Genomic DNA, 22587 nt, shown 5'->3' with positions numbered 1-22587 from the left:
TTGGAAAAAGATGATCACGAACTGTTTATAGAATTTCTAACATTACACGCAATTCATTAAATATTTTTATGAGTAGGAAATGGGAGTTTTGCTTTGCAATAATTGAAGCACATAAAATTCTGAAGATATGTTTACATTCCACATCAAGTTCTATGGCAATGAGATCACCATTTTATTGCGAACAAAATCCGGCAAATTGCACCAAGTTACTTGCACAATTGCAAGTAGCCCAGGCAGATGTCCATTTTCAAATGAGTATTTCAACCCAAGTTCTGAAAGTGCTAAAATCAATTAGCACCTTACAAGCACACAGCAAATCCCTAAACACATCATTTTGAAAAAATTGACTTTAAAAATAAGTACAAGCACAAGGAAGAAGTCTAAATAAAACATTTTATCATATCCTTCAAGACAGGTTTAAAAACAGAATTGCCTGAAAGTTCTCAAAGGTATGATAAGCATTTTAAAAAAGAGGTAATTTTAAAAAAATCTCTAGAAATTTACCTGCGGTAACAATGGTCAAAGCACTCATTACAGAAATGTTCTCCACAAGATAAATGGTACCAACGTGATGTGTAACCATTTTTTGCACACCTAAAATGAAATATATATTTCAAATTTCAAATTTCCAACCCAATAAATTTTCAAAGTTGAGAACTACTATAGGTGCCTGACAAATTGAAGGAACAGGTAATTATGTGTGATAAAGGAAACTAGGAAGCAACACATTCAAAAGTGTAGAACAAAGTTCCTAGCTATAGGGTGGAAATGACTATAGAGACATGGAGGGTGGAGTCTTGGTGATAGATGAAGAGCCACTGCAAAGCCGCAGGAGTACAGATGGGTGAACAAAATTTGGTGAGGTGCTGGACATGACCAGTAGGGCATAAGTGTATAGAGGTTGGAAAACTGGAGGTGATCAGGAGAACGTAATCAAAGTTGAATCCTTAAGTAAAGGCATGGATAAAATTGGTGAAAGTTAAAAGATAAAATAGTCATTTTTAAATCAACACTAAGCCCAAGGAGCTTGCCATTATGGTTAACATGCTGGTTCAGTGGAAATGATCAAGAAATCTCCCCAGAGTAGTCACGAAAAAATTAAGATTGTAATAGGGCTTAAGATATTTGCATTAAAGGATGGTCAACTCTTCAGCGTACATTTGAAATAAATTTTAATTTAAGTATTTATTTGCAAATTAAGGCAATATATTGATTGAGAACATGAAGTAGAAGAATAACATTGTTGAATGACTGAAGAACCTTATAGGGCGCATCATGGTGTAGCGACAAAAGCTACTGATCTGGGTTTTATCATAAACTCTGACGTTTTTTATTTCAGTAACTCCACAAGAAACATACGCAAATTGTACACTATAAATTTCCCTAATGTGTAGGTTTGTGGAGCAATTCAGGAGAGGTGTGGACAAGGATGTAAGCTATAATCTATTAATAAGACATTAAATGCATTTTTTTCCATTTATTTGGACCTAGGTAATATTGATGCGGTGACAGATTCTTTTTTTCAAATGGCTTCAGCTGTTCTGGCAAAAGTACCCTTAGAATACTGTTGCTGGAAGTGAGGGATTCCAGAATCTATATCCATAAGCAATGAGGGAGCTGCAAGATATTTTCGAGTCAAGATGCTGTGCAATTTCAAAGTGAACTTGCACATGGTAATGTTTACTTTATCCATCTTGGTGATCAAAGTCATGACTTAGGAAGTTTGAATAGCCTGGGCAAATAAATGCAGTGCCTTTTATTAATGGTACACACTGAAACCACTATTGCCAGTGAAGAAAATATATTTATTGGATCATTGATACAACAGCAATCAAACAAGATTGATTTGATCTGGATGGTCATGATATTCTCAATGCATCTAGGCAAGTGGAAAGTATTCCATTGCACTGTAGAGGCTTGGTGGCAAAGGCTCGGACAGTGATTCAGAAACTACATTGTTCAGAATAGGCTAACAGAAAATATTCCTTTCACCTCAATCAACAAAAAACCAAGTATTGCTTACTAGTTCTCAACTTAATATTTAAAACAAAATCACAGAGAAGTTCCACATGATGCAAACAAAAAATATTATGTGTTTATTTGAAAGCATTTTCAAAATGGTTACAATTTTTAAAATTCAATTTACTTTTCAGATTTTCTCAAACAAACAAGCAATATATATTACTTAAAAGATAACAGAACCAAAGGTCTTACTTTAACATTCAACATGGTCAGAAAATGCAAAATACCAATTGTATAAAAGTTGGTTATCCATTGTAAAAGGAATAAGTTTATTTTGAATTAAAGGTCTCTTTGCTAATAAAGATTTCTTTATCTCATCATCAACATTTATCTTAGCCCATAAATCAATCAAATGTTTTAATATAGGAGATTCTTTCTTTTCCCGTATCCATTTAGATTCCCACTCATATATAAAATCTTCTGGTATATTTTCTCCTATTTTATCTAATTCTATTCTAATCCATGCTGGTTTATCTTCATCAAAAAAAGATGCAATAAATCTAAGTTGATTTGCTTTATAATAATTCTTAAAGTTTGGAAGTTGTAACCCTCCTAGGTCAAATTTCCATGTCAATTTTTCCAACGATATTCTTGACATCTTACCTTTCCAAAGGAACTTCCTCACACATTTATTTAACTCTTATAAAAACTTCTGCGGTAATTGTATTGGCAGTGTTTGGAATAAATATTGTAATCTAGGGAATATATTCATTTTTACAGCATTTACTCTGCCTACTAATGTTATTGGTAACGTCATCCATTTATCAAGATCTTCTTGAATCTTTTTCAATAATGGTAAATAATTTAATTTATATAAATTATATATATATTATATAATTTATATAAATTCTTTATATCATTATGAACTCTACAATTGGTTTCAAAAAGGGATTAGATATATAGGAGATTGTTTTGAAGGAGGTATATTAATGTCATTTGATCAATTAAAGAATAAATACAAAATATCAAACAACACTCTTTTTTGTTATTTCCAATTAAGGGCTTACTTAAGAGATAAATTGGGTCAAACAATGTTATTGCCGAAACCTAATGAAATAGAAACTTTAATTCAAAAAATTAATAAAAAATTTATTTCTTGTATGTATAGTTTGATTCAAAAACAGGCAATTAAACAAGGAATTCATAAGTCAAGACAAAAATGGGAAACTGATTTGAATATTAAAATTGAAGAAACAAGTTGGTCAAGACTATGTCTTGACAGTATGACAAATACAACAAATGTCCAGTTAAGATTAGTGCAATATAATTTTTTACATCAATTATATATCACACCACAAAAAATAAATTAATTAAACCCAAATTTAGTTGATCAATGTTTCCGATGTAATCAAGAAAGTGGTACTTTTTTTACACTCTACTTGGTCTTGTTTTAAAATTCAACCTTTTTGGACAAATTTAAGAATTTTATTGGAACAAATTATTGGAACACAACTTCCACATAATCCAACATTATTTTTACTAGGCGATATTGAAGGGATAAAACCGAAATCCAAACTGAATAAATATCAGAAAGAATTCATAAAAATTGCATTGGCAGTAGCCAAAAAGGCTATTGCAGTTACTTGGAAATTGGATTCATACTTAAGTATAGATCGTTGGAAGAATGAAATTTTTAGCTGCATTCCACTTGAAAAAATTACTTATAATTTAAGAGATAAATATGAAATATTTCTGAAAATTTGGCACCCTTATTTACAAAAGATAGGATTAAATATATAGGTGCTCCGAAGAAAAAATTATTGGTTATCTGGGGAAAGAAATAAATATATATACTAAAGCTATTATGAACTCCATGGAGCATGTGGGGATCTTCCGATATCCAGGCATTCTTTCTTTCTTTCTTTTTTCTTCTCTTTCTATAGGGATATGTTGGGGGGGAGGGATTAAGGGGAGGGGGGAAGGGTTGATAATTTTTTTAATAATTTTTTTTCCTTCCGTAACCTTTTTGAAAATTCAATTTAAAATTTTTTTATAAATAAAAAGAAAATGCAAAATACTTGTAATGTTGATTATCATTTTCACCCAATTCTGGATTTATTATCATCTGGTATGGTCATCCGATGATAGCATTTGATCTATGTTAGTTTAAAATTTAAAAAAAAAACAATTCCACTAAAATTAATAAACTATTTTTATCAGTTCAAAATCTATAAATTCCTTTCCCTCGACCTTTAAATTACAATTACCATGCATATTATTCAAGGAGCAGAAATAAAACAGATTTTTGTTGAAGCTTGACTGTGATGTTACTGCCTTATTATTCAAAGGACCCATTCATCATTTCTTTTTTTAAAAATTTTATTTAATTGCGTTTTTAAGTAATTACAAGAGTGGGAAAAAAATGTATATATCCCTTACCCCCCTCCCCTTAACCCCTCCCCCCTAACTTCCCTATATAAAAAAAAGAGAAAGTAAGAAAAAAAAAGAGAGTGCCTGGTTGTTGGAAGATCTCCACATGCTCCATGGAGTTCTTAATAACTTTAGTATATATATTTATTTCTTTCCCCAAGTAACCAATTGTTTCATCTTCAGAGCACCTATATATTTAGTCCTGTCTTTTGTAAATAAGGCCATCATTCTGTGTGGAATTTGCATACACGAGCTTCTATTGAGTATTCTGATTTCTGCTCACATCCCAAAGACTTGCTGGTAGATTGACTGTAATTTATCCCTTAGTGTAATTAAGTGGTAAATTAATCAAAAGCCAGTACATATGTGGTTTAGAGGGACAAAAGAAAATAATGAGATGAATGGGAGTACTAGGTTGGAAGTTAATATGAGTGCATGGGCTCTATCTCCTCTTTCTATGTTATAAGTAATAAAGAGTTTTTGTAATAAACAAAATTAAATTGACTTGCCTTTCTGCAGCACTTGCAAAGCAAACAGGGTGTGTTGCAGTACAGCCAGCTTTTTCACATTTTCTGTATTTCTTTTCACAACCTTCTTCCTCTTCTTCATTTTCAAAAGTTTTCTTTTTGACCTTTATAAATTCCAAATGAAGGCAATATGAATCTGTAACTGAATTGGAGGACTGACACAACAATGTCACATAATCACTCCTTGTGGCATTATTTTAAAAGATAAGTTTAACTATTAAAATCTAAAGTACAGTGCAAAACGTATTAGGGTAAGTCTAATACGCTAAGTCTTCCACAGCCATCTTTAAAATAATATGGAATGTAAACCATATGCACCATTAGTGGCATATCACTTACTACTGCTCACATTCATCTGCAAAGATGCAATGACATCCATCTTGCATCTTCCTAAGCTGGGAATTGCAAATAGAACAATGGGAAATGGTGTCTTCAGCAAAAAAAAAGCAAAATTCTGTGCATGTATCACAAATTCTTGAGGATATTTGCAGTCTTGCAAGACCACAGTGATCATTTTGCACTGCAAATCAAAATATCCTAATTTAAACTATTTTTTGTTCCCTGAATTTGCCAAAAGTTGCATTATTCTTGAAAAATTCTATAATTTAACATTAGTCTAAGGAATAAAAACTCCTAAATATATACAGCATTCACAAACAAGGGAAAATCTGCAGATGCGGGAAATCTAAGCAACACACACAAAATGCTGGAGGAACTCAGCAAGCCAGGCAGCATCTTTGAAAAAAGAGTACAGTCAACATTTTGGGTCAAGATCCTTCATCAGGACTGGAGGAAAAAAAAGATGAGAAGTCAGGGTTAAAAGGTGGGGGAAGAAGAAATACAAGGTGATAGGTGAAACCGTGGGGGTGGGGGGAGTGGGGGAGAGCAGTAAAGTAAGAGCTGGGATGTTGATTAGTGAAACAGTTACAAGGCTGGAGGAGAGAAGAACGTGGTAGAAAGAGAAGGGGGAAAGAGAACCAGAGGGAGAATTATGGCTACCCACTCAATAGCATGACAGGCCCAAACCAAGGTTACTATAGTAACCACATCATGGGTCAGCTCACAAAGACTTGAACCATGGTAAGTATAACAAGCACACGCAACTGTCAATGTTGCTCCTCCAACCCGAGTGTGGCCTCATTGTGACAGTAGAGAAGGCCATAGACTGACATGTCAGAATAGGAATGGGAACTGGAATTAAAATGCATGGTCACTGGGAGATCACGCTTTTTCTGGTCAACGGAGCGTAGGTGCTCAAAGTACTCTCCCAATCTACATCAGGTCTCAGCAATACACAGGAGGCCACACCAGCATCACCAAACACAGTATATGACCCCAACAGACTCACAGGGTGATGTGTTGCCTTACCTGGAAGGATTGTTTAGGGCCCTGAATGGTAGTGAGGGAGGAGCTGCAGGGGCAGGTGTAGCACTTGTTCCACTTACATGGACAAGTGCCAGGAGGGAAATCAGTGAGGAGGGACGAATGGACAAGGGAGTTGCGTAGGAAGTGATCCCTGCGGAAAACAAAAAGTGGGGGGGGGGAGGGAAAGATGTTCTTGGTGGTGGAATCCCATTGGAGATGGCAGAAGTTATGGAAAATAGTGTGTGCTGGATGCAGAGGCTGGTGGGGTGGTAGGTGAGGACAAGAGGAACCACAGCCCTGGAGGAGTGGCAGGAGGATGGGATGAGGGAAGACTTGCACGAAATGGAAGAGATACAGTTGAGGGCAGAGGAAGGGAAGGGCCTTTCTTTGAAGGAGGGCAATATCTCCTTCATTCTGGAATAAAAAGCCTCACCTTAAGAGCAGGTGTGCTGGAGACAAAGGAATTGAGAGAAGGGGTTAGCATTACACAAGTAACAGGGTGGGAAGAGGTATAGTCCAGGTAGCTGTGAGAGTCCGTGGGTTTATAATAGACATCAATAAATAAGCTATCTACAGAGAAAGAGACAGAGAGATCGAAGTCTCCGAAATGGACCAGGTAAATTTGAGGGCAACGTGGAAGTAGGAAGCAAAGCTGATGAAGTGGACGAGATCCGCATGGGTACCAATGCAGTCATCGATGTAGCATAGGAAAAGTTGGGGGTTGACAAGTGTAGGCTTGGAACTTAAGACTGTTCCACATAGCCAATAAAAAGGCAGGCATAGCTGGGACCCAAGTGAGTGCCCATGGCTGCACCTTTTGTTTGAGGGGAAGTGGGAGGAGCCGAAGGAAAAATTATTGAGAGTGACGACAAGTTCTGCCAGACAGAGAAGAATGGTGGTGGAGGGGAACTGGGTGGGTCTGGCATTCACTGATGGCTATATAGTTGTGTGAATCACCTTTTTAAACAAAGCTTTATAGCAAGTTGTATTAACACAAAGGGCAAAATAGCATTCTCCTTAATTCAAATACTTTGAAATCTATCAGGTAAAAGGCTATACCCATTGGAATTACATTGAAATCTGCAATAGATATTGGCTTCAATAGCTCTGTACAAAACCTGTCTTCCAGATGATCTCAAAGGGGGATTATTATCCACTGAAGTTTCAAGAATAGCTGGCCTTTTCTTTGCTCTTATTCGCCCACTTATGCCACCCAAGGCATCTGCAAATAAGTAACATACAGGACATAAGATTTTAAATATTCATCCTTGAATATTCAAATTTAGAAAACTAAACAGAACAGCACGTCTTCATTCACCAAATGTATAGTAATAGTTCACTAAATGTGTTTAATTTTGAATCTTGTTACAAAGCAAGCTGAAATGTAATAACCCTCAAATATTTTTGATGTGATTCAAGAGATTTTGAGCAACACCACCAGAGGAGAAATTAAGTAATAATTAAGCTAAAAAGAAAATTAAGCACTTAGCCAGAAAGTATTTTTTTTAATTGCAGTCATAATGAAGGACAGAACTTATTCCTCCTTCACAGAAAAAGGTCTCTTCAAGATATTACATTAGAATTTGTTGTAAATTGTGTTTGCTGCATAAACAAATATAAACATGTTGAATACATATCTGATTTACTGCTTTCACTTTGGCAACTTCTAATTAAGATTCTAATTCTAAAAAATATCAGGTACCCATTTAACACTACCATCTTGAGTAATATATACTTTAAAAAATGGCAGCAAAGGACTTTGTTCCATTGCCATCAAACCCACTTGGTCTAGCACAAATAAAACACAATATATCCTAAAGGACTTCACAGAAGCTGTTCAAAGACATGGCTACAAGCTAAAAGTAGATATAGGACAGCTCACCAAAAGCTTGGTCAAATGTCAAAAATGTGATAATTAAACATAGACAGGAAAGGAAATTACAAGATTATAAATTCTCCATTGGAAAGATAGCCTGTGAATGATGGGGAAACTAGTCTGGAGAATTAGTAAACACAAAGTACACTGCAGATGCTGTGGTTTGTACGTGTTGGTCTGGAGAATTTACTTCAAGATTCAAGTACAATTATTATCAAAGCATGTATAAATTATACAATCTTGAGATTTCCTTGCTCACAGGTAGCCACAATGCAAGAAACACAAAAGAACCCAATGAAAGAAAAAAATAAAAATAAAAGGCCATCACTTGACACGCAAGAGAAAGAGAATAAAAAATACAAACCATGCAAACAATTGAAGCGAACAACAGTGTTCTGAACCAAAATTCAGACCTCAGGTCTAAACTCCTGAGTAGCCTGGAGCAGGCCCAAAGCATCACTTATCAGTTCATCATATTAGCGGGCACGGAGCACAGCAGCTTTCATAGCCTCAATGCCACAGAGATGATCATTCCATTCCAGAGAATAACCGAAATATGCTCTCCCCCCAGAGACCAACACCTTGTCTTTTCAGTCTATCTGGGCCGGACATTAAATTAACTAAACAACAGAACAGCAAAAAGCTCTGGCAGACTGGAGAGATGAGTGAAGATTGCAGAGAGTGAGTGAAATCAGATCTCACCTCCAATCCGGGCCCGTGTTTAATTTGTACCTCGCAATCGGATCCACGCACCACTACCTCAAAAGTCTCCAGACCTAGATCACATTACCCAGTGACTCGCTCCAGGCCCAGATTTTGCTGCCCAGCACTCGCTCCGGCCATAAACCACAATGCCCAGCAACTCACTCTGGGCCAACTTGAGGTTAGAGGTTAAGAATATGAGCTTTTAGACGTCAATGCGCTGAAGAAGATTAATAGGATTGTGTGACAAGATTGTGGAGATTGATATCATAAAATTGAAAGGTTATCATGCAAAATAGTAACATACAACATAGTAACAACGTATGAGATCAAGTGATGGGTGTAGTGGTCAGGGTCTAATCAGTGATTACCTCAGATGTATGGAAGCTAGAAAACTGAAGGGCAGGTAGTAATATATCAAGTATTCTAACAGATGTACTAAAGACATAGTTACGTTTTGATTAAATATTTTGAGGTAGAATCATAAAAATTTCATCATAAAAATACAGATAGGTGGTCTTGAGTTAAAATGTATTATCAGAAGCTGCAACTGTCCAGTTAGCACCATTTTCTGTAAGGCTAGCGTACTCCATTCTTGGACATCAGCTTAGCAAATGTGTTTTATGCAAGCAGCATTAAGTACTTTTTGATATTACTACGCTTGCCTGGTGGGTTCTGGGACTGTGCTTCAGAGAAACTGGTACAATTTGGTGTAACCTTTGCACAAGAGGCTTGATTGCTTCCAGAAATTTAATTTTTAGATTAAACTCCTTCAGCTGGTGTACAATAATAAAGTTTCACAAAAGAATTTCTGATCCACTCTCAAAGAATAAATGAAATACAAAGAAATCTAGGCAAATTATTTCAGTATTTGTGAATAAGAATGAAAGTAGTTCAGTTCCCTTCAGTACAAGCTTGCAAGTGAGTAAGCTTAAGAAAATGATCTAACGTTGAGAAGAATTGTCATTTCATAGGCATTCAGTAATTTGCACCATATTCCAAGTTTAGTACTTGTCATACGACAATAAAGAAAACAACCAGTTTTAAATCATTCAGCCACTTCTTCATCATGCTCACCAGTGAATCTGTATATTTGATCATAGAAACAAAAGTCAAACTTATGCAGTTTTTTAAAATATATAAAAGTGTTCCAATTACAGTATAAGGGACCTTATACAATTGGAGATATGCTCAGCAATGTAAAATTAAATACTTAATAACCAATCAGCCAGAAAGTTTGAGAATCTCTAAGGCTAGTACTCATGGCAATTCCAACTTACTTGAGATAAATCCTCAAACTTCTTTCAGAATTAAATGTACACTTCACATCATGTGAGAATGCATTAAAAAAATGTCCCAATTACATTAACAAAGCCAAGTAATGGGAGTTTTGTGTCAATTTTGTTCCCGCCGTTAAGAACAAATGCTCATATAATATGGACTGAGGTCAGGAAAGTCACCCTCAAGTTTGGAAATACAGTGTATTGCAAGAACGTCTTATTGAGCTGTGCAGAGTGATATTACGGCTCAAGTCAAATTCAAACACAGCAAGTAAAATATCAGGGTTACTAGTGATAGTCAAAACAAGTTTGCACAGCTCAAGGAAAAGTAGTTTTCAATTGGATTTCCCATTTCTTATCCATTTGAGTGTGGGTTTAGTCAAGCTCCTCACCAGCTACCAAAAGCTCGGAACAGTCTTTATGTGAAAAGAGGTGATCTCCGATTATCTTTAAACAAGTTGCAACCAGGTATCAATAACTCACTAGTTAGCATCAGTCTCAATGATCTCACTAAATGCTCAAAGTAACAATATTAAGCACTTTTTCATTACTTGTTGGAAGAATATTATATATATTATAAATATATAATACATTTGAACTAGGTTTGTTTTCATATACACCTGCAACGTTATATTTAACGCAACACCTATAACCTGTTAAAACAAATATTAGTATAATAGTACGAGTTAACTGTACTTAATACAGTTGACCAAAAGAACTTTAACAACTAACGGAAACTATGGAGGACGGGAACAGAAGTAAATGGAAGTCACAAGTGGGTCACAAGCAGACAAAGGTTGAGAACCACTGAACTATAGTAAACAAAATTTTTAAAAAGTAACATTTTAGTGCAATGGGTTATTAACCCAATAAATATTACCCATCTTTGCATACACCGAACATTAAAAGGACTCAAGGATCTTCAATGGAGATTTATCAAACATCAAAATTCATCTTCACAAATTCTTTTTTTAATTAATTTTTTAATGCATTTCTACAAACCAACTACAAACAAAAATCCTAACAAAGTGAAGATTAATACAGTGCAAAATAAACATGTCAATTATATAATTCATAACACTAAGGAAACAGCACCCAGAATAAAATTATATAAAGTTAGTATCCTTCCCTCCCTCCCACTCTGAAACTCCAGACCAACCATTACAATGTGTAAAAAAAATTAATTGGAGGATTCGACCCCACAAAACTGTAAATATAAATTGAAAAAGAATAATAATGCTTACTACCAAAACTATAATGTAATTTCCATCCAAAAGAAACCACAAAACTTACAGAGAGAAAAAAACTGAAAGTAAGGGATTAAAAAGAATTAACTTAATCTAAAGGGGAGTTATGAAAGTATTCAAGAAAAGGCCCCCACACCTTTTGAAATTTTATGTCCAAATTGAGAAGTGAGTAATGAATTTTTTCAAGGTCTAAACAGGACATAGTATCATTAAGCCATTGAGCGTGAGTGGGTGGGGCAACATCTCTCCACCTAAGGAGAACTAAGCGTCTAGCCAAAAGAGAGGCAAAAGATAATGTTCAACGTTTAGTCAGACTCAAATGCATATCTCCCTCACCCAAGGTACCAAAAAGGGCAATCAGAGGATCAGGTTCTAAGTGGCAATTAAGAATATGGGATAAAGATTAAAAAACTACTCTTCAGAATTTCTCTAGACTAGGACAAGCCCAGTACATATGGATCAGAGAAGCCTCACCACCTTTACACTTGTCACAAACAGGACTAATGTCAGGATAAAACCACGACAATGTAGTTTTAGACATGTGAGCCCCATATACAATCTTGAACTATAAAAGACAGTGGCGAGCACATAAAGAGGTTGAATTAACTGACTTAAAAATTGAATCCCAGACCGCATCAGATAAAGAAATATTTAAATCACGCTCCCAAGCAGTTCTAATTTTATCAAAGGGGGCACGCCACAAGGTCACTAATTTATCACCAATAAAAGATACTAAGCCTTTACCCAATGGATTAATACAAAGAAACAGGTCCACAACGTTTTTCTCGGGCATCTTAGGAAAATTAGATAATAAAGGGTTAATGAAAATGTCTAATTTGAAGTTATCTAAAAAAATGGGTATTAGGTAGATTAAACTTTGCAGACAGTTGTTGAAAAGTTGCAAAATGATTATCTATGAAAAGATCTTCAAAGTGCCTAATGCCCTTTCTATACCAATCATGAAACGTTGAGTCTTGCAGAGAAGGTAGGAAAAGATGATTATGTAAGATAGGACTAGAAAGAGAAAAACCATGAAGACCATTAAATACAAATTCTAAATTTCACCACATGCCAAGGTTAATAGAACTTGTCAGTCCAACTTATCTCACTGGGATGCAGAGTTCTTGTAATCCTAACAGGAAATCTATGCCTTTACAATAACTTAAATTGCATAATTTCTATACAGATTTCTCTTCATTCAGCTTCAATTCCTGTTTGAAAATTACAGAAAAGCAACTCATCAGGAATGCCTAGAACAACAATGCATTTTTTTAAACAAAAAATGACAGCCAAAATCGTAATATATTGAAAATACAACAGAATACAGGCTCTTCTGCCCACAACACTGTGCCGAACATGTACTTACTTTAGAAATTACCTTGGGTTACCCATAGCCCTCTACTTTTCTAAGCTCCATGAATCTATCCCAGAGTCTCTTAAAAGACTCTATTGTATCTGCCTCCACCACCGAATCCAGCAGCCCATTCCACACATTCACCACTCTCTGCGCAAAAACATACCCCTGACATCTCCTCTGCACCTACTTCCATGTACCTTAAAACTGTGTCCTCTCGTGTTAGTCATTTTAGTCCTGGAAAAAAGCCTCTGACTATCCACATGATCAATGCCTCTCATCATTTTATACACCTCTGTCAGGTCACCTCTCATCCTCCGTCACTCCAAGGAGAAAAGGCCAAGTTCACTCAACCTATTCTCTTAAAGGCATGCTCGCCAATCCAGGCAATATCCTTGTAAATCTCCTCTGCACCCTTTCTATAGTTTCCACATCCTTCCTGTGGTGAGGTGACGAGAACCACGTACAGTGCTCCAAGTGGGGTCAGACCAGGTTCCTATATAGCTGTAATATTACTTCTTGACTCTTGAGCTCAATCCCATGGTTGATGAAGGCCAATACACCAAACACCTTCTTAACCACACAATCAACCTGCGCAGCAGCTTTGAGTGTCCAGTAGACTCGCATCCCAAGATCCCTCTGATCCTCCACACTACGACAAGTCTTACCATTAATACTATATTCTGCCATCATATTTGACCTACTAAAATGAACCATCTCACACTTCTCTGGGTTGAACTCCATCTGCCACTTCTTAGCCCAGTTTTGCATCCCATCGACGTCCCGCTGTAACCTCTGACAGCCCTCAAACAAGCCCTCACAATTGCCAAAACTGGGATAGAAATTGATACAAGAAATGATATAACTACATTACACAAAACTTAAAATTTTCCAGATTGAACGAAGTTAACTTGTTGCATTTGTTAGAAAGCTTAATGTAGCTAGCATTTAAATAGAACCAGCATAAATTTAAAAAACAGCTTCCACAATTTCTATGACTTGCTAAGTTTATAGAAAGAAAATTTAGCTGAACAATATCATTCGATTTTCTAACGCTTAAAACGATTTTACATTTCAATTTTGGTGGTGTGAGTGAGAATGAAAAGCTCCTAGATCGAATTTATTTAGCAAAAAAAATTCTACTAACAAGAATTACTGGTAAGTTGTCCTCAGTTTCTTCATTTTTGCAGCTGTCACTACGAACATCGTATTGTTTCGTCGAAAACCTTTCCATTCTTGCTGAAAAACCTTGTACACAATGACTAAAGCACAGCGTAATGCACACGATCAGATTACATTGCCGCCACATTAAAGTACTGACTGGCAAAATAAAACACCTTAGCGTAATGCAATGGGTAAATCACCAACAAATTATAGCAAATACCAATGCGAGACAATAGGAACCGCTGGTCAATGTCACGAACAGCAATCGCCCACCTCGTTAACATTGATCTTGCCTTGTTGGTGATAACGTAGATTCACCCCTCTTCAGGGACCCTGATGTTTGAACCTGAAACCGGTGATTACAGGTCAGGCATATCGGGACAGAAGGGAGGGTGAACGACAGCTGGAGAGGCCGTGGGCCCGGTGATTGGGGAGAGGGAAGGGGAGGCGACCAAGTCCCGTTGTCCTTTTTATGAATTACTCGACTCTCGCCCGCTGGAAGTGGAGGCGGGCTGAAGCCACGGCACTCACCTGTGTCTGAATAGTACATCGCGGCGCGGCTCGGGGCTGCCGCTGCTCTCTCACTCCGGTTCCGGCGTCGATCACCACTCGGCCCCGCCCCCCTCTCCCCCGTTCCAGGTCGCCGCTGGCTCATCCGTGCACGTGCATCCCTCCGCCGGCCGTTCGCGCTCGCTGCCCCTGCCACCGCGCGCCTTCACAGCCACTACCGCGAGCTCCAGATCGTCCGCTCAACTCACAGCGCGCGCCCCCTACCTCCCTCTCAAACGCCAGCTCGGATTCTGCCGGCCTCTCGGGCCGCACGCGCGCATGCGCACACTCCCGGTAGCGCTCAGCCCGCAGACGCGCATGTGCATACTCCCAGGCTCGGTCCACAAGTCCGCATGCGCATTCCTCTTCCAGGATCCCAGCCCAGCCCTTCCCTCTCTCCTCCAAGTTGAAGGTAGGCTATCCGCGCGCATGCGTGCTTTCTTTTAGGCGTCTACTGCTGTACTTCTAAGTAGTGAGTGGGAGACGCCGCCAAACGAGTACCGGTAATAGTATCTGGAACCTTTGATTTCTTATTTTAAAATCGCTTTCCAATGCGAGTTCCATCAGGTTTTACCTGCCTGCGCGGGATTTCGCCCGTGACCTTCTATAACCCTTGGTGACGCACTCCTCCAATGTTTTGCCAAAAGAAACTTGACTCTATGCGAGTTTCTGAACTAAAAGTGTTTCAAACGCTTCTGCTATCAGTGAAGCCACCAGTGCTAGATACCTGAGCAACTCACACAAAATGCTGGAGGAACGCAGCAGGCTAGGCAGCATCTATGGAACAGAGTACAGTCAACGTTTCGGGCCGAGACCATTTGATAGGACCTGTGGATTAGATAGATAGATAGATAGATACTTTATTCATCCCCATGGGGAAATTCAACATTTTTTCCAATGTCCCATACACTTGTTGTAGCAAAAACTCCTTACATACAATACTTAACTCAGTAATAATATGATATGCATCTAAATCACTAACTCAAAAAGCATTAATAATAGCTTTAAAAAAAAAAAGTTCTTAAGTCCTGGCAGTTGAATTGTAAAGCCTAATGGCATTGGGGAGTATTGACCTCTTCATCCTGTCTGAGGAGCATTGCATCGACAGTAACCTGTCGCTGAAACTGCTTCTCTGTCTCTGGATGGTGCTATGTAGAGGATGTTCAGGGTTTTCCATAATTGACCGTAGCCTACTCAGCGCCCTTTGCTCAGCTACCGATGTTAAACTCTCCAGTACTTTGCCCACGACAGAGCCCGCCTTCCTTATCAGCTTATTAAGACGTGAGGCGTCCTTCTTCTTAATGCTTCCTCCCCAACACGCCACCACAAAGAAGAGGGCGCTCTCAACAACTGACCTATAGAACATCATCAGCATCTCACTGCAGACATTGAATGACGCCAACCTTCTAAGGAAGTACAGTCGACTCTGTGCCTTCCTGCACAAGGCATCTGTGTTGGCAGTCCAGTCTAGCTTCTCGTTCTACTGTACTCCCAGATACTTGTAGGTCTTAACCTGCTCCACACATTCTCCATTAATGATCACTGGCTCCATATGAGGCCTAGATCTCCTAAAGTCCACCACCATCTCCTTGGTCTTGGTGACATTGAGACGCAGGTAGTTTGAGTTGCACCATATCACAAAGTTTGATTGTTTTCCATAGATGCTGCCTGGCTTGCTGAGTTCCTCCAGCATTTTCTATGTGAAGTGATAGAGACCCTCAAAGTCTTTTTTGAAGTTGCTTACTACTTGGCACAGCCTGGAAGAGGCAACCATTTTTATCAATTTGAAGCCGAATATATTAGCCAAAATAAAAGTTATCATTCTTATAATTCCAATTAGTTTAAATCTGCATACTGTGATAATTGTTAATCGTTAAGAGAAGCCCGCTTTTTTCCATTATCTCCAGACAAAATTTTATGAAGCTTGAATTCCTGATTTCAGGATCCCTAATGCAGCAATCACTGACAATTACACTTTATTGTTGACAGTAACTTAATTTTTGATGTAGTTCAAATTCAGTTTCAAAATCCAATTTATTATCACTGTCACATGCCGTAAAATTTGTTGTTTTGTGGCAAGGCATAAAAAGTTACTAGGTTACCGTGAAAATAAATGAATAGTGAGGTAGTGAGAAAGGCCCTGGTAGTGATGAAAGGCCTTCGCCTAAAATGTGAATGCCAATCATCATGAAGTATTTTGACTGTTGATAATGGCACATACAGTATAAAGAACTCCATTCCTGCCACATTGGACATTCACCAATATGCTAACTGACAGAACCACTCTACAACAAATGCCATAGTGTCAGTCAAAGACAGCATAAAAGAAAAAGAGGGCATATAATATTGTAAAAACCAGCAGGAAGCTGGCAGATTAGGAACTTTTTTAAATTGATAAAAGGCAACTTAAAAGTGATAAGAGGAGAAAATACAATGGTGCTTGAAAGTTTGTGAATCCTGTAGAATTTTCTCTATCTCTGCCAAAATATGACCAGATCTTCATGCAAGTCCTGAACTAGATAAAGTGAACCCAATTAACTAAGTAACACAAACATGATTCTACTTCATTTATATATTGAGAAAAATGATCCAATATTACATGTACTTGCTGGAAAAAGTAAGCAGACCTGTGGGGTAATGCCTTTTACACAATCTATTTGTAGTCAGGTGTTCCAGTCAATGAGATGAGTTTGGAGGTGTGGGTTGGAGAGGTGCTCTGCCCTATAAAAAAATACACACTGTCAGGTTACTGACAGAGCCTGCTCTTCTGAAGAAAGATCTGTTTATGTGCACCATGTCCCAATCAAAATAACTTTCAGAGGATCTTAGAAGAAGAACTGCAGAGTTGCATGAAGCTGGAAAAGGCGACAGAAGTATTTCTAAAGACCTGAGTGTTCATCAGACCACAGTAAGAGAAATTGTCAACAAATGGAGGAAACTCAATACTGTTGCTACTCTTTCTAGGAGTGGGCATCCTCCAAAGATCACACCAAGAGCACAACGTGCAATGCTTTAGAAGATGAAAAAGAACCCTGGGGTAACAGCAAAACACCTGCAGAAATCCCTAGAACTTGCTAAAATCTCTGTTCATGTGTTTACCATAAGAAAAACACCGAACAAGAATGGTGGTCAGGGAAGGACACGTGGAAGGGAACCACTGCTCTTCAAAAAAAAACCAACAACCTCTTACTCAATGTCAGCAAGACCAAGGAGCTGATTATCAACTTCAGAATGAGGAAACCAGAGGTCCATGAGCTCATTAGAGGATCAGAGGTGGACAGGGTCAGCAAGTTTAAATTCCGTGGTGTTATTGTTTTGGAGTATCTGTCCTGGTCCCGGCATGTAAGTGCAATTACAAAGAAAGCATGGCAGCACCTCTACTTCCTAAGGAGTTGGCAAAGACTCAGCATGCTATCTTAAATTTTGACAAACTGCTATAGATGTGTGGTGGAGAGTATATTGACTGAATGCATCACAGCCTGGTATGGAAACACCAATCTCCTTGAACGGAAAATCCTATGAAGATTAGTGGGTATGGCCCAGTCCACCATGAGTAAAGCCCTTCCCACCGCTGAGTATATTTATGCAGAGCAATGTGACAGGAAAGCAGTATCCATAATTAGGGATCTCCACCACCCAGGTCATGCTTGCTTTTCACTGCTGGAATCAGGGAGAAGGCGCAAGAGCCTCAGGACTCACACCACCAGGTTCAGGAACAGTTATTATCTCTCAACCATCAGACTTTTGAACCCAAGGGGTAACTTCACATGCCCCAGCATTGAAATGTTCTCACAATTGATGGCTCACTTTCATGGACTCTTCATCTCATGTTCTCGATATTTATTCCTTATTTATTTATTATTATTTCTTTTTTTGTATTTGCACAGTTTGTTTTCTTTTGCACACCGGTGGAATGCCCAAACTGGTGTGGTCTTTCATTGATTATATTCTGGCTATTACTCTATTATGGATTTATTGAGTATGCCCACAAGAAAATGAATCTCAGGATTGTATATGGTGACATATACAGTATGTACCTGGATAATAAATTTACTTTGAACTTTGACCTTTATTTGAGGACAGATTGAAGGAGGTTACGGCTGGAGAAGCTAAATTTGAAGCTAACTTTCCTCCTCCTTGCCTTTATTCCATGGTCCACTGTCCTCTTTTACTAGATTCCTTATTCTTCAGCCCTTCACCTCTTCCATTCATCTCCTCCTAATTTCTCATCCTCCCCCCCTCCCTTACCCACACGCCTACCTTCCCCTTCACTTGGGCTCACCTCTCATCTGCCAGCTTGTACTGGTTCCACCCCCCCCCCCCCAACTTTCTTATTCTGACTTCTGCCTCCCTTCCTTTGAAGTTCTAATGAAAGATCTCAGCCCAAAATGTCAACTGTTTATTCCCTCCCATAGGTTCTGCTTGACTTGCTGAGTTCCTCCAGAATGTTGTGTGTAAAACTAAATCTCTTCTTCCTAGAGTAGATGAGGTAAAGAGTGGACATTATCAAGGTTCATTAAAATGTAAGCAGTATAGAAAGACGAGGCACCAGGAAGTTTTTCCCATATGTGAGTTTGATAAAGTTAGAGGGGATAGATGTAGGATAAAGGGTAAGAAAATTAGAGCAGAAAGGAGGGGTCCCTCTTCATCCAGAGAGTACTAAGTGCCTGAGAGAGAGAGAGAGAGAGGTTGAGGCTGGTTTGCTGACGGTACTTTAGAGGTGTGCAAATGAGCACTTGAATCATTTAGGCATTGAAAACTATAGACCAAGGCTGGGCGATGGGTTTAATAGAGGAGGTGCCCTCTGGTCAGTATGGACAAGTTGGGCTGAGTGGCCTGCTCCCATGCTGTATGATTCTATAACACCACGATTTGGACTATGTGAGAGAGAATAGCTTATGCAAGGGAATGGTATTGACGGAAGCTCACCTAGACCGATGGGCTGAGAGGCCCCATATGTTGTAAGAAAATATGAAAATCATGAAATGTGGGATTTTTTGTTAAAATCCAATTTTGAGGCTGTGTGGCTTATTTGTCAGTTGAAGCTTCTGTTTTGCTGCATGACTGACACATTTAAAAATCCATTTATGTGTGTTGATCATACACACTCAGTGGGAACTTATATACCTGCTTGTTAATGCAAATATCTAATCAGCCAATCATGTAGCAGCAACTCAATGAACAAAAGCATGCAGACGTGGCCAAGAGGTTCAGTTGTTGTTCAGACGAAATATCAGAATGAGGAAGAAATGTGATCTAAATGACTTTGACTGTGGACTGATCGTTGGTTTGAGTATCTCAGAAAGTAGTAATCTCCAGGGATTTTCACACACAACAGTCTCTACAATTTACAGAGAATGGTGCGATAAACAAAAACATCCAGTGAGCAGAGATTCTGAGGACAAAAATGCCTTGTTATTGAGATAGGACAGAGGACTGGTCAGACTGGCTCAAGGTGACAGTAATGCAAATAATCACATGTTAGAACAGCAATATGCAGAAGAGCATCTCTGAATATACCACACTTCGAACCTTGAAGTGGATGGGCTACAGCTGCAGAAGACCACCTGGGTTCCACTTCTGTACCTAATTCAGTGACCACTGAGTGTCATTATAGTAATTAGTTTGCAGTACTAACTTCTGAGAAAGTAAAATCAAAAAACATATATTTAACACTCTGATATTTAGAAACATTCAAAAGCTTTCAAACACTATTAAAAGTAACCACAACCCTGAATTTATGTACATCAACTTCTCTAACTTAAGGGAATTACTCCCTTTTTTCCCTTATCCCACTGGTCCCCATATGATCCCATTTTCCCCCACTCTTTTAATCTGCCCAACGGCCACACATTCCTTCCACCATTCTCCTCCTCACTTTCTCCCCTTTATTCCATATTACACCATGGCAATCAGATCCAGTCTTCTTCAGCCCTTTGTTACTTCCACCCACCAACTCCCAGAATGCTACATCATTCCGACACTCCTCCCTCCCTTATCTTGTCCCCCTCACCTGGATTCGCTTATCTCCTACCTGCTCTTGTTCCATCCCTTGCCTATGCCTTTTTATACTGGCTATCTCTCAACTTTCTTTCCAATCCTAATGACGGTCTCAGCCTGATTGTTGACCATCCATTTTCCTCTATAGATGCTACCTGACCCACTGAATTCCTTTAGCTCTCTTATGTGTTGCCCTTGAATTTCAAGTTTTTTTTGTGATTGAAATAAGAAAGTAGCAGTGTAAATTCACGAAGCGTTTCCTTTCTGAAAATGAAGAAACTTTTTGTTGGATAAAATTCTGGGTTTTGTGTGATATCATCACTATCTGTTCTCCTGAAGCAGCCATGAGTACTGGAATGGATGCACCAAAGAGAAAGAAATTGAACAAATATGGAGTATGAGGAAATCTTGAAATGACCCTTGAAGATTGGATTGCACATCGGGGAAAAGAAACATATTGGATGAGATTCACAGGTGAGAATATATTTTCACTTTCAGACTACTAATTTTTTGAACAACACACACAAAATTCTGGGGGTGCCCAGCAGGCCAGGCAGCATCTATGGAAAAACGGACAGTCAATGTTTCGAGCCAAAACCTTTCGGCAGGACAGGAGAAAAAAAGCTGAGGAATATATTTAAAAGATGGGGGAGGGGTGAGAGAAACACCAGGTGATAGGTGAAACCTGAAGGGGGAGGGATGAAGTAAAGAGCTGGGAAGTTAATTGATGGAAGAGACTGAAGGCCATGGAAGAAAGAAAAAATGGGGGGAGGAGTACCAGAGGGAAGCGATGGACAGGCAAGGAAATAAGATGAGGGAGGGGAAAGGGGATGGAAAATGGCGAAGGGGGAGAGTGGGAGGCATTACTGGAAGTTCGAGAAATCTATGTTCATGCCGTCAGGTTGGTGACTACCCAAATGGTTTGTTCCTCCAACCTAAGTGTGGCTTCATTACGTCGGTGGAGGAGGCCATGGATGGACATATCGGAATAGGAACGGAAAGTGGAATTAAAATAGGTGACCACTGGGAGATCCTGCTTTTTCTGGCAGACAACATAAATGCTTGGTGAAGTGGTCTCCCAATTGACGTCAGCTCTTACCGATATACAGAAGGCCACACCGGGAGCATGTGTATGACCCCAACAGACTCACAGGTGAAGTGCCGCCTCACCTGAAAGGATTGTTTCAGGCCCTGAATGGCAATGAGGGAGAAGGTGTGGGGGCAGGTGTAGCACTTGTTCCACTTGCAAGGTTAAGTGCCAAGAGGGAGATCAGTGGGGAGGGATGAATGGACAAGGGAGTCACGTAGGGAGTGATCCCTGCAGAAATCAGAAAGTGGGGGGGGGGGGGGGGGGAGGGAAAAATGTGTTTGGTGATAGGATTCTGTTGAAGGTGGTGGAAGTTATTGAAAGTTATGTGCTGGACGCAGAGGCTGGTGGGGTGGTAGGTGAGGATAGGAGGGACCCTATCCCTGGCAGGATGGTGGGAGGATGGGGTAAGAGCAGACATGCATGAAATGGAAGAGATGCGGTTGAGGGCAGCATTGATGGTGGAGGAAGGGAAGCCCCTTTCTATGAAAAAGGAAGAAATCTCCTTTGCTCTAGAATGAAAACGTTACATTTTTGAAATGAAATTTAAGATTTAATCTTTTGCTTTTTCCACATGATATGTATTAATTAGCAGATCAATATGTTCTTCTTCGAGGTCTAGTCAGTTGCTCCTTAAAGATATGGTTAGTTTGTTTATCTTAAAAGACATTCAAAAGGATTGTGTCAAAAGATGAACTGATACATTCACAGCATAAAATTCTGGTAGAATTATCCAAATATCATCTGTTGGTTCTGCATGAATAGGTATTAGGTGTTGTAGTGGGTTTATTTTATACTTACTATGTGTTTTAGTCCTTGCACCTGTAGAAGGAAGTGTTGCTATTTCATTCTTGACCTAATTTTTATCTTGATGTATTAAAATAATTTTAATGCCAAGTGTATTTTCAGGAAATACTCTGGAATAATCCTGACTCTGATGTCAAGTATATGTGCATTAAAAAATAGTAAGCATACAGATGTGCCTCTGGGAACTTAGGAAAGCTATCTTTGTGTTAAATGTTGCGCCTTCAGTCATAGTAAGGT

General features: G+C 38.7%; 2 protein-coding genes across 8 annotated transcripts in view; one reads left to right on the top strand and one right to left on the bottom strand.

Annotated features, from left to right (window-relative positions):
- kdm1b (lysine demethylase 1B) overlaps positions 1-14742 on the bottom strand; it is a 79885-nt gene extending 65143 nt beyond the window's left edge. The window contains exons 1-4 of the mRNA XM_073024010.1: positions 14439-14742; positions 7403-7506; positions 4902-5023; positions 505-594 (exon numbers count right to left, since the gene is read on the bottom strand). Coding sequence (XP_072880111.1) covers positions 505-594; positions 4902-5023; positions 7403-7506; positions 14439-14562 — 440 coding nt within the window. The 5' untranslated portion in view covers positions 14563-14742. The remainder of the gene's footprint in view (positions 1-504; positions 595-4901; positions 5024-7402; positions 7507-14438) is intronic.
- A 66-nt stretch (positions 14743-14808) lies between these two features.
- LOC140713639 (E3 ubiquitin-protein ligase NHLRC1-like) overlaps positions 14809-22587 on the top strand; it is a 61971-nt gene continuing 54192 nt past the window's right edge. For 4 of the 7 annotated variants that reach the window (XR_012095689.1, XR_012095688.1, XR_012095684.1 and 1 more), the window contains exons 1-2: positions 14809-14868; positions 20799-20930. The gene's annotated coding sequence lies outside the window, so the exon portion shown is untranslated. Of the gene's footprint in view, positions 14869-14902; positions 14960-20795; positions 20931-22587 lie in introns of those variants that run through there. The other 3 variants (XR_012095687.1, XR_012095685.1, XR_012095686.1) reach the window with 3 other exon arrangements.

The sequence above is a fragment of the Hemitrygon akajei genome, chromosome 20 (genome assembly GCF_048418815.1).
Source record: "Hemitrygon akajei chromosome 20, sHemAka1.3, whole genome shotgun sequence".
Classification (NCBI taxonomy): Eukaryota; Metazoa; Chordata; class Chondrichthyes; order Myliobatiformes; family Dasyatidae; genus Hemitrygon; species Hemitrygon akajei.
Note: the sequence above shows the minus strand (reverse complement) of the source record. Positions and strands in the feature narration are given on the sequence as shown.